Source organism: Myotis brandtii, unplaced genomic scaffold, assembly GCF_000412655.1.
Source record: "Myotis brandtii unplaced genomic scaffold, ASM41265v1 scaffold273, whole genome shotgun sequence".
NCBI lineage: Eukaryota > Metazoa > Chordata > Mammalia > Chiroptera > Vespertilionidae > Myotis > Myotis brandtii.
In genome coordinates, this window is record NW_005360391.1 from 960,797 (window position 1) to 973,484 (window position 12,688).

Consider the following 12,688-nt stretch of genomic DNA (forward strand, 5'->3'; position numbering starts at 1 on the left):
GGGGGCCCTTGGAGGGGAGGGAGGCGCCCACGGGTGCCCCGCGTACCGAGCGAGCACGGGGCGCAGGACGCGGTCTCGTGGGTGGGTGCCTTGGGGTTGCAACGCGTTACCTAACGGCTTCCTCCTGCTGTGCAGAGTCAGACTCGGCCTCATCCCTGTGGAAAGTGGTCGTGCGGAGTGGGGTGCAGAGGTGTCTGGGGGACCCACCTAGCCGGAAGTACCCGGAGCTGGCTCTTGTCGGCTCTTGAGTCCTCGGATGCCCCTGGGCGGGCTCCTGAGAAGTGTTTGTTGAATGAAGAAGTTCGTAGGGCAGGGCAGGGACCGCCCCTTCGGTAACGCGAGCTCATTGCACCCCGAAACCAGCGACGGAACCGACGGGGCATGCTGTCGCTCGGGACAACATCGGGCGCCGGCGACCGACGGCCTTTTAAGCGGGTCTTGGAGCTGTGGCGGGTGGATCTCTCCTGTCAAATCCGCTCAGTTTCCCCGAGGGAGGCTGTGCGACCCGGCCCTCGCCTCTCCCTAGGGTGGGGCCTGGAGCCTTCCCTCCCGCCCCCAGCAAGAGGGTGAGGAACGCAGCCCGAGGCACGCTCCACTCGGATCTGCCTCCCATCTTCACGCCGTTGGGTGCAAGGGCGGGGCAGGCAGGAGCCAGAGGCGGTGAAGTTGAAGTTTTAAATTCTTTGCCTCCCAGAACAGTGGTTCTCAACCTTCTGGCCCTTTAAATACAGTTCCTCATGTTGTGGTGACCCAACCATAAAATTATTTTCGTTGCTACTTCATAACTGTAATGTCGCTACTGTTATGAATCATAATGTAAATATCTGATATGCAGGATGGTCTTCGGCGCCCCCAGTGAAAGGGTCATTCAACCGCCAAAGGGGTCGCGACCCTCAGGTTGAGAACCGCTGCCCCAGAAGATCCAGTCGGGCTAGCATGTCGGGACTGACGGCTCCGTGGGAAAATGCAGAGTCCAAACCGCCATCCACTGTGACCTCTTGGGGCTCTGGCGCGCTCGGCTGGAGGAAGGGATGTAACCGCCAAGCTCACACGGATTTCCGCGATCTTGGTACAAACAAAGGAGTGTGAGCTGCCTCACTGATGGCATTTCATATCGTTTCGGATGTGCGGCATTAGAGACAGCATCGGGAACGTTCACTTCACCGGTTCCTTTTTACATTTTTTTTTTAAGTGTGGCTACCAGGGAATGTTACATTGTGTGTGCGGCTGTCATTTCCGCTGAACAGCGCTGCCTGGAGGCAGGCCTGGATCTGGTTCCCACGTCTGCTTGCTCCTTACCCTCTTGTCACCAAGGCGGCCTGGCTTGCGTACCCAAGAGCAGACCTGCCCTTAAAAAGTTTGAAAGTCTGAGATCCAGAGAAACCAATAAAATATGAAGGCGGTGGCCTTAAAGCTTGCCCATAAAGATGGCACCGATGATGGGCTTTTTGAATTCAAGAATGGGACCTTCTTGCGCTCAGGGCTGTCCTCTGCCGGGCATCTCAGCGGAAAGGAGAGATGGACATCAGCCTGGAGCTGCCCTGCACTCCGTTGGTGTCAGCCTTCCATAGGCTGCTGCAGCCAGGCAGCACAACTGAAGAATATTTGTAACGCTGCTCGCTCAAGACGATTAAAGGGAACTACCTTTGCAGATGGAGTTAAGGTGGATTTTACATAGGAGGTGACTTTAGAAATGTCCTGATAGAAGAGTTAAGACTTGCCCTGGATGCTTTGGCTCAGTGGATAAAGCGTTGGCCAGCGAACCAAAGGGTCCCGGGTTCCATTCCGGTTGCAGGCTCCTCCCCCACCCGAGCCCTGATCAGAACACGTGCAGGAGGCAACCAATTGATGTGTTTCCTTCACATCGATATTTCTCTCTTGTCTTTCCCTCTCTTCCAATCTCCCTAAAAATCAATGGAAAAATATCCTATGGAGGTCATAGTTCGATGCCCGCTCAGGGCACATGCCTGGGTTGCAAGCTCGATCCCCCAGTAAGGGGCTTGCAGGAGGCAGCCAATCAATCGTTCTCTCTCATCATTGATGTTTCTATCTCTTTATCTCCCTTCCTCTCTGAAATCAATAAAATATATTTTAAAAAATTAAAAAATAAAAGTACTTTTTTTAAAAAGATGACAACAGGAGGGGGAAGGAAAAGAAATCTTGATAGAAAACAATATTTGATTAGTAGATGAGCATATCAGGTAGAGGGGAAAATTAAAAAGCAAAAAGGTGCTAAGTTGGGGTTATTTTCCACTATGAAAAATACAGTGAAGATTTCTGACCCACATAGACCTTAAGTTCTGAGGGTTTGGGGCAAATGATAAATCCATAATCAGAGGTGGGGGTTACAGGTTGTGATTAAGAACCATGAAAGAGATAAATTAGGTGTTAGGATTATGGGGAGGTCAACTTTAGAAAGAGTGGCCAGACAAGGCCTCTTGCAAGTGCTGACCTTTGAGCTGAGAGGCCTGAGGCCATTCTGAGAGATTTGAATTTTATCTTCTCTGTAGCTGGAGAAGCCATTGAAAGTTTAAAACTGAACAAGATTACATTTATATGTTTTGAAAAATCAAAAGAGTAGGGAATGGCCCTGACCGGTTTGGCTCAGTGGATAGAGCGCCGGCCTGCAAACTGAAGGGTCCCAGGTTTGATTCCGGTCAAGGGCATGTACCTTGGTTGCAGGCACATCCCCAGTGGTGGGTGTGCCAGGAGGCAGCTGATCAATGTTTCTCATTGATGTTTCTAACTCTCTACCCTTCTCCCTTCCTCTCTGTAAAAAATCAATAAAATACATTTTAAAAAAAAAAAAGTAGGAAATGAATTTGAACTGGGAGAGATTTTCAAGTTGAAGAACCTTGCCGGGGTTCAGGTAAAAGATGATGACACGAAATAAAGGAGTAAAGGAACCAGGTTGAGAGATTTAGGCAGGGTCCTTAATCCTGGTTGTGGGAGGTGATGGAGTGGAAGAAGACAAACATTATTACAAAGGTTCTAGGGAGCGTGACAGAATGAATGGAGCTACCCAGTCAATGCAATCTATATATATAAGAGGCTAATATGCAAAGTGTCCCCTCAGGAGTTTGATCACTTGCTATGATATGCACTGACCACCAGGGCGTGGCTTGGAATGAAGGAAGGCCCCAGCCAGCAGCTGGAAGGCCCCGATTGGCCCTGATCACCTGCCAGGCCTAGGGACCTACCGGTGCATGAATTTCATGCACCAGGCCTCTAGTGCAACTAAAATTTCACACATGGGTAATGAGCTAGGTGTTCACACATCCCCAACTTTTAGGACCCAAGTTTAAGGATAAAACTTGAGCCAAGGAAAGTGGAGAGTGAGATAACGCCAATTATCAGTCTGTGGTTAAGCCGGTGAAGCCTTGCGGTGCCTGTTCTCAGAGCCCCTGCCCACTCCCTCCAGCTGCTTCCTGTCTCCACTCCACTGCCTGCCCTTCACCCCCACCCTCGCCCACCCCAGCGCGGTTTCTACCAGCTGCTCAGAAGGGGGAAAATGTTTTCAACCAGCATCTTAAGTTTCATTCCGATGGCAATGTCATAAAGAGAGGGAAGAATTCTTAAACTGGTTCTCAGGTTCACAGTGCATTTGAATCCAAAAAATGCACCCAAATGTTCTTGGGGGGGGGGCAGAACCTCTTCACATACTGGGAGTGACCTGGCTTGTGACTCAGTGTCACTTAGGAGATACTGGGTGAGATGGAGATTCTCTCCCCAGTAATGAAGCACAGTGACTCATTTGGCTATTTACTGGTGCACACTTTGTAAAAATGTTTAGTTAAAAACCAGATTTGTGAGTCACCTAAGTAAAAATAACATTAGCATTTTCACCAAATGAGTACTGCTACTCTTAAGCAGTCTTTTCTTTAGATTCTCATTCCCCTTTCAGATGTGTGTTGATGTCTTGAAGAATGTGCCTCCCACCATTTGCATGGAAGAGAAGAGAACCACAATAGCATGTGGATTAGAACCTGCCCCGAACCTGTGCCTCCTCTAGTTTCTGCCTCTCAGTCAACAGCACAGTAATCAGGCCAAAGCACCGATCAGTCTCCGTGACTCCTTCCTTCCCCTCACTACCCACAGCCAATCTATGATTGAGTCCCATTGATGCCACCTCCAACATCTGTCTGAAATCCATTCCCTTCTCTCCACCTCCTCTGCCACCACCCCAATCTTAGCCACTGTCTTCTCTTAGACCATTGCCATATGCTCGGTACCCCTCCCACTTCCTCTCATGCTTTTCTCCAGACCATTCTCCATATAGTAGCTGCTCCAGATTTATCACCTGCCCCCCCCCCCAAATTAAACCCAAATGTCATGGCTTCCTGTTGCTCTTAGAATAAAACCAAGCTTAACAATGGCTTACAAGACCCTGCATAATCTGGCTCTTAATTCTCTCTCCAGCCTCATCTCAAACTCTTCCCCTTTCCTGGCTGTGCTACAGCCCTCCTGCCCTCCTGGCCCCTCTCTGTTTTTTTTTTCCTAAAGTATTTTAATTGATTTCAGAGAGGAAGGGAGAGGGAGAGAGCGCAGAAACATCTACGATGAGAGAGAACCATGGATAGGCTGCCTCCTGCATACCCCTACCGGGGATTGAGCCCACAACCCAGGCATATGCCCCGACCGGGAATCAAACCACGACCTCCTGGCTCACAGGTTGACACTCGACCACTGAGCCACGCCAGCTGGGCCTGGCCTCTCTTCCTTCCACACGAAAAGCTCCTTTCTGCCTCTGGGCCTCCACACTGTCCCAGTCTGCGGTACTGCCTCGTTCAATGGCTGACTCATTTTCCAATGAGTCAGAAGCTCAATGTCACCTTCCTCATACAGGCCTTCCAGACCACTTACCTAATCTTTGTTTATTTGCATTATACTGGTAGTCCTTATCACATAACCAGAACTTTCTGTTTAATTTTTTAAAATTATTTATTCTGTCGTTCTCACTAAAATATAAGCTCCATGAAAGTAGAGACCCTGATTATCTACACTAATAAAAGACAAACATGTAAATTGACCATACCTTCGCTACGTCTTAAGCCACGCCGACCAGCCAATCAGAGTGACTATATGCAAATTAACCCAGCCAAGATGGCGGCTGTCAGCCACGGAGCTGGAGCAAGCAGGAGGCTTGGTTGCCCCAATGATGGAGGAAGCCAAACTTCCCGCTTGCTGCGGCGGGCTCTGAGCTCCTCTCAAGGCTCCAAAGTTTAAATTATAGAAGGTAAATAAACCCCAGATACCTGCTTTCAGCTGGCTGTGGCCACAGAGCTGGAGCGAGCAGGAGGCTTCCCTCCTATCCGCCCTGGCCGGCTCTGAGCTCCTCTCAAGGCTACAAAGTTTCAATTATAGAAGGTAAATAAATTTATAATCCCATTGTCCCCTCATCCCCCCAGTCTTGCCCTCACCCTCACCCTCACCCCCTGTTGTCTGCGTCCATCGATTATGCTTATAGAGCCTGCAACCTTTTGTGCATTACAGGGGACCATCAAGAAAGTGAAAAGACAAGCCACAAAATGGTAGAAAATATTTACAAGTCATTTATCTGATAAGGATCTTATATCTGGAATATATAAAGAATGCTTACCCAGCCCTTGTGACTCAGCGGTTGAGCATGGACCCATGAACCAGGAGGTCACAGTTTGACTCCCGGTCAGGGCACATACCTGAGTTGCGGGCTCCATCCCCAGTAGGGGGTGTGCAGGAGGCAGCCTATTGATGATCCTCTCATCATTAATGTTTCTATCGCTCTCTCCCTCTCTCTGAAATCAATAGAGACATATTTTTTTGTAAAAAGAACTCTTATAACTCAATAACAAAGGATCAACAGCCCAAATAAAAATTGAGCAAAGGACTTGAATATACATTTCTCCAGAGAAGATGTACAAGTGGCCAGCAAGCACATGCAATGGTGCTTAGTCACAACGTGATACACACTCCATTACCATTAACCGCACACGTGCACACACACACACACACTAACCACTGTTGATAAGGATGCAGAGAAATTAGAATCCTCAGATACTGCTGCTGGGAATGTAAAATGATGCGGCCCTGTGGAAAACGGTTTGGCAGTTCCTCAGTAAGTCGAATGTAGAGTGACCATATGACAGCAATTCTACTCCTAGATTCCTACCCAGGAGAATTGACAATAGGTGTCCAAACAAGAACTTGTACAGAAATGTCCATAGCAGCTGTTTGCACAATATTTAAAGGCGGAAACAGCCCAGATGTCCATCAATAAGTGAATGATTAAACTGAGTGTGGTCAGTCCACCCAATGGAATACTATTCAGCCATAAGAAGGAATGAAGCACTGACACCTGCTCGGCCTGGCTGGACCTTGAAGAGAAGCAGACCTGAAAGGCACAGTGTGTATGATTCTGTTTATATAAAGTATTCAGAATAGAGAAATCCATAGAGACAGACCGCAGATTAGTGGCTGCTAGGACAGGGATGGGGAACATCGGCCCGCGGGCCATATAAGGCCCATGAGATCCTTTGATCTGGCCCTGCCAGGGCATTAGGTGTGAGTTAATTAAATTTTTGACCAAACATAGCAGACTAATTTTTTAAATATATATTTGTATTGATTTCAGAGAGGAAGGGAGAGGGAGAGAGAGATAGAAACATCAATGATGAGAGAGAATCATTGATCAGCTGCCTCCTGCATGCCCCACACTGAAGATCGAGCCCACAACCCGGGCATGTGCCCTTGACTGGAATTGAACCCAGGACCCTTCAGTCCACAGGCTAATGCTCTATCCACGGAGCCAAACCAGCCAGGGCCAGGCTAATTTTTAAGTTGATAGTTTTGTATGGCCCGTGAATGATGTTATAAATACCCAAATGGCCTTTGCCAGAAAAAAGGTTCCCTAACCCTGTGCTGGGAGCTGAGGCAAAGAAATAATGGGGACATGGTTTCCATTTGGGGTGAGGAAAAGGTTCCGGAACTAGATAGTGGTGGTGAGTGAACAACACTGAGCATACTTAGTGTCACTGAACTGCACACTGTAACATGGTTACAATCATACATTTTATGTTCTGTGTATTTATCACAATAAAAAAAATAGTGCGGTTATATTCAGATTACATTATCTAAAGGGATGAAATAGATATACCGTTAAAATCAACCCAAACAAACTTCTCCCTCGGTGTAGTTCTGGAAAGTATAGGGCCTTTAGGACGGGAGGAGCCCGCAGGGTGATTGCTCATGCCTGTGTTGTACAGTCAGTTTGTTAAAAATATTTGCCCATTTTCTGGTGACCACAGATACTAGAATTATTCGTTCTGTTACACGAGTGTTTCTGCCAAGAGGTTCCTAGGGCTCTCGGACTCACTGGCTGGGCCCTGACCCTGAACTCAAACAGCAGCCTTGCGGAAGCCCGGCCCCTCTGACTCCCTGGGACTCACAAAGCATCCACGTCCTCACTGCTTTCCGTGTCCAGAGCCACTGGCACTTGGGCCATAGCACGTTGTGTAAACCCATTAGCCTACATGTTCAGAGAGTAGATGGTCTGGTGCTCCCCACATTATCGATCACTGCAAACATTCGTGTGCAGACCGCGGAGACGAAGACTGAACTCTCAAATCGCTGTGTGTCCCGTGAGCTCTGCACAGATACCTTACCAAACGCACCTTTCACATATCATTTTAATGAAGTCGCCGCTCATTGCCATGTAGCATTTCCTAATGATTTTACTTAATAAAATATTTGCTTGCAGGGCGGGGGGGCGGGGAGGAGAATTTTCCAAAAACTGGGAAAGCATATTTTAAAACAATTTTTCAAATTGCAATGTCCATGACAATGTCAGAGTCCTCTCCAGCTCTGCGCAGGGCTGTGGCTCGAGGTCCTCCAGCGTCACAGCATGGCGGGATTGTGCTTGAAGAGGTACTCTGCCTACAAGTGGGAGAAAGAATAGAGGCGAGTCGGCAATGAGAAGGCACTTCAAGATACTTGTGGGCCACATATTTGTACTATTAATGTGCACAGTTTAAAAATAAAAGTGGACAAACCTTTTACTTTCAAATGAGTAATAAAAATCTTCTTATAGCTAAGTGCAATGAGCCAGCCAGAGAAAGACAAATACCACATTATTTCACTTATAGGTGGAATCTGATGAACAAAACAAACAAAATAGAAACAGACTCATAGATAGAGAACAGACTGACAGCTCCTAGAAGGGAGGGGGCTTGGGAGGCTGGGTGAAAAGGGGGAAGGGATTAAGGAAAAAAGTAACTTATAGACACAGACAACAGTATGGTGATTACAGGAGGGGGAGGGGTGGGGGGTAGTCGAGGGGACAGGGGGATAAATGGTGACAGAGAGACTTGCCTTTGGGTGGTGAACACACAATGCAGTACACAGATGATGCGTTATAGAACTGGACTCCTGAAACCTGTATCATTTTACTAACCAATGTTACTCCAATAAATCCAATAAAAAAAAATTTTTTTAATCTTATTATAAACTGTGAAGGCATTAGAGCAGCGGTTCTCAACCTGTGGGTCGCGACCCCTTTGGCGGTCGAACAACCCTTTCACAGGGGTCGCCTAAGACCATCCTGCATATCAGATATTTACATTATGATTCATAACAGTAGCAACATTACATTTATGAAGTAGCAACGAAAATAATTTTATGGTTGGGTCACAACATGAGGAACTGTATTTATTAAAGGGCCAGAAGGTTGAGAACCACTGCATTAGAGGCTATTTCCCAAATACCAGACACACAATTTCTCTATGTCAACTGGCTTCCCATTTAGATTCAGGTATATTTTATTTTCAAATTGATATTAAAAAAACAAACACCCTCAACCTCTTACCAGAAAATCCACAGGATCCTCTGGTCTGACCTTACAACACTCGTTCAGACCCTGCATGAGCGTTGGCATAACGTAGGTCATTAAGTAGTTTCTCAGGGGAGCAGACTGAGCCTCGAGTAATTCGGTTTCTTCCCTTTTCACTTCTTCCAGCCGTCTATTCTACAAGTAGAACATGGGGGTGGGGTGGGGTGGGTGGGGAAGAGTCAGAAAAGGGAGAACTCTTTCACACGACTCACCCCACAATGCATCAGAACTAGAGCGTGCTAGAAATGGTCGCCGCGATATTATAAAGATTGCCTTTCCAACCTGCAGAGAATAGACAGAAATGGTGGTATAACCGTGGGCTAGTCGTTTAGGAAATAGTAAGCTGGATCCCTACCTCACTTCTTAAACAGAAGTCATTTCTAGCTGTCTAGATGAAGAAAAGAAGGGAGGGAGGAAGAGAGAGAGGGAGAGAGAGAGAGAGGGAGGGAGGGAGGGAGGGAGGGAGGGAAGGAGGGAAGGAAGGAGGGTCATAGAAGTGATAACAGATCTAGAAGGCATTGGTCTGGTGGATGTGTGCTATTCCTTGCTCAGCATACAGCCACCCTCCCCTGGGAAAAATAATTCCATATTTCCTTTGAAAAATCTTCCTTCTCAGCCTAGTGGTTTAGATGGGAACGCAAGCCCATCCGTCCAGCCCCCCTCGTGTCCATGGGCCACGCCAGGAAGAGCCCAAGGGTGACACCGACAACGACGAAGGAGCAGAGAGAGGAATGGGTCCTTGGTGCCTTCTGAGCCACCACACCAAGCCTCGCCTGAAGCCAGCCTACCCTGGGCTTTCCTGTTACGTGAATCCAGCACTGTTCTCTATTGCCAAGACATTTTCAATTGACTTTTCTGTCCCCTGCAAGCTAAAGAATCCTAACTGATCCTTTTTAAAAGAGAACTTTCCCAGCAAGATAGAAAACCCAGGAATCAAAATGGGAGAAGACTGATGGATTTGACTGCATATAAACATAAATATTGTTTCATATATTTTTTAATATATTGATTTCAGAGAGGAGGGGAGAGGGAGATAGAAACATCAATGATGATGGCTGGGGGGTTCAATTGGGGGAAAAGGGAGACATACATAAAACTTCAGACAAAAAGAAATTATAAAAATAAATTAAAAAAAATAAGAAATAAGAAAAGAAACATCAATGATGAGAGAGAATCATTGATTGGCGGCCTCCTGCACACCCCACACTGAGGATCGAGCTCACAACCCAGGCATGTGCCTTGACTGGGAATCAAACCGTGACCTCCTGGTTCATAGGTTGAAGCTCAACCACTGAGCCACCTCAGCCGGGCTAAACGTAAATATTTTATGACCAGAAGAAACATCGTACACGATATTGAAAGATAAAGGACGGATGAGCTGAGAAAGAACGATTTGCATTATATTATAAAAAGCTTAGAACTGATGGGAGAGCACACTGTTTGCTAGGCCACAGTTTGCAGGTTTGCAGACACATTAACTCTTCAATCACCACTGAGACCCTATGAAGCAGGTGCTATCACCATCCTCATCTCCCACATGGAGAGACCGGGACACAGAGTGACTCCCGCAGGGCCACGGACCTCCAGAGAGTGGAGCCGGGTCCGGACAACGTGGGCTAACGTTGTCTCCTGGGCCATTCCTGTTTCTCTCGCACAACCTGATCAGGAGTGGTTCTTGCAAAATAATCAGAAAGAGACACACAGCTCCAGCATGGGCAGGGAAAGCGTGCGGCATAAGAGGGAATGTGACGTCCTAACGCAGGAAAAGTCGGTAAGCTGGTGATCGGAGACATGAACGCTGACACAGTGAGATCAGTCTTTGTTTATCAGAGTGGTTTGTGTGCGCAGAATCGAGAAAGCAGGGTTGGAGGCCAGGGCACATACAAGAATCAACCAATGGCCCGGCCGGCATGGCTCAGTGGTTGAGCATCGACCTGTGAACCAGGAGGTCACAGTTTGATTCCTGGTTAGGGCACATGCCCGGGCTGCGGGCTCATCCCCAGTAGGGGCTGTGCAGGAGGCAGTGAATCAAATGATTCTCTCTCCTCATTGAACCTGCAACCTTGGTGTATCGTAACAATGCTCCAGCCTGCGCTACCCAGCCAGGGCAGGGGTTGAAATTTTAAAAATGGCTCGTGTCCAGGAAAGGCCTCCTTGGAAAGATGACTTTGAATAAAGATTTTTTAAAAGGCAAGGAACTATGTCACGCGGGTGGCGCATGCTTAGATGCTCTGGGAAATCTTAGAAGCAGCCGGGTCCCCAAGGACCTTGGGGGCCACGATAGGAGTCTGAACTTTCGTCTCAGGGGATGGTGAGCCTGTGAAGAGGGAGTGGAGCGTGGCCGTGAGCACCTGCACTTCAGGACGCTGCCTGCAGGGATTGGAGACACACAGGCTGCGGAGCTGGGGAGACCAGTGGGAAGGCACAGCCCATAACCGGGCTGCGACACACTGACCCCTGAGGAGCGGAGAGCTGCGGGCTCCGAGCTACTATAGGAGCAGCGTAGGTGAGAGTGGGGGATGAGGTCGGTGGAATGAGGCTGACACCCAGGGCCGGCGGGTAAATGGAGGGAAGTCGACTGAAACCACAAGGTCGCCGCGCAGCAGCACGTTACATGGGCAGGATGTGTGTTGCTAACACAGCTGGCGATGGCTTGTTATTATTGTTGTTGTGATTTATACTGAGCAGAAGACTATGGCATCGTTTTTAAATGGTACACATGACTAATAAACTAACAAACAAAACTGATTTGGGGATTTCTGTGACATTTCCTATTAGCAGGATTGGAAGTGCAACTGGCCTAAATGGCTTTGCCAGGGGCCCCCTCCACAGGTTCCCGTGCACACACACATACAAGCCTGCACAGGAATGCATACACTCAAGCCTGCACACACACAAGCCTGCACATGCATGCACACACACAAGCCTGCATACACATGCACACACATAAGCCTGCACACACACAAGCCTGCACATGCATGCACACACACACACACACACAAGCCTACACACACACACAAGTCTATACACGCATGCACACACATAAGCCTGCACATACACACACACAAGCCTGCATACATGCACACACACACACACAGGCCTATACATACAAGCCTGCACACACATAAGCCTGCATACACACAAGCCTACACACACATGCACACACCTAAGTGCCTGCACATACACAAGCCTGCACACATAAGCCTGCGCACACACACACTCACCCACTCCTCCCAGCGAGCAATCTTCTCCGCCATCTCCACGGCTTCCTTGTGCTCCCGCTCCGCTTCCACCATCGCCTCCCTGGCCATGCGCTCCTCAGCAGCCTTGCGCTCCTCTTCGGCCTTTTCCTCATCCGTTAAACCATAATTCCGAGGCTCCCCAATCTCTTTGATGAGCCGTTTGATAGTGAGTCTGTTGTGAGGGTCTTCAATCTTCCCTACATCTTTAAACACCAGGAGAGAGGGAGCGGTCAACACATCCTGACATTCGGGGCCCACCTGCAGTGCGTTCTGAGACCATAGTCGGGAAAATTCTCCCCCTGTAAACTTGTGGGGGGTCCGTTATGTAAGTTACCAGCTGCGGTTTCCTTTTCTAGTTGCCAGCACAGGTCAGACTTGCTTGTGTCACTGGCCGATATCAGACGCAGGGAGGAAGCCCGAGGATTTAAGCGGACAGACGCCTCCCCCTGTCTTGTGGGGGGTCCGTTATGTAAGTTACCAGCTGCGGTTTCCTTTTCTAGTTGCCAGCACAGGTCAGACTTGCTTGTGTCGTCAGCCGATATCAGACGCAGGGAGGAAGCCCGAGGATTTAAGCGGACAGACG

The 12,688-nt window shown here is 48.3% G+C and overlaps 2 protein-coding genes and 1 long non-coding RNA gene across 6 annotated transcripts in view; 1 reads left to right on the plus strand and 2 right to left on the minus strand.

The window, feature by feature from the left end:
* Positions 1 to 746, minus strand: part of PAPOLA (poly(A) polymerase alpha) — a 57,787-nt gene extending 57,041 nt beyond the window's left edge. For 2 of the 3 annotated variants that reach the window (XM_014541475.1, XM_005868536.2), the window contains exon 1: positions 47 to 745. In XM_014541475.1, coding sequence (XP_014396961.1) covers positions 47 to 153 — 107 coding nt within the window. In that variant the 5' untranslated portion in view covers positions 154 to 745. Of the gene's footprint in view, positions 1 to 46 lie in introns of all 3 variants that reach the window. The other variant, XM_014541472.1, reaches the window with a different exon arrangement.
* On the plus strand, positions 7 to 1,585 carry LOC106726485. Its single transcript, XR_001362554.1, has 2 exons — positions 7 to 81; positions 836 to 1,585. It is a non-coding gene; the product is annotated as an uncharacterized LOC106726485 (long non-coding RNA).
* A 5,256-nt stretch (positions 1,586 to 6,841) lies between these two features.
* AK7 (adenylate kinase 7) overlaps positions 6,842 to 12,688 on the minus strand; it is a 58,350-nt gene continuing 52,503 nt past the window's right edge. For both annotated transcript variants that reach the window (XM_014541480.1, XM_005868537.2), the window contains 3 exons: positions 12,088 to 12,308; positions 8,840 to 8,998; positions 6,842 to 7,911 (listed from right to left, as the gene is read on the minus strand). In XM_014541480.1, the coding sequence (XP_014396966.1) occupies positions 7,873 to 7,911; positions 8,840 to 8,998; positions 12,088 to 12,308 (419 nt within the window). In that variant the 3' untranslated portion in view covers positions 6,842 to 7,872. The remainder of the gene's footprint in view (positions 7,912 to 8,839; positions 8,999 to 12,087; positions 12,309 to 12,688) is intronic.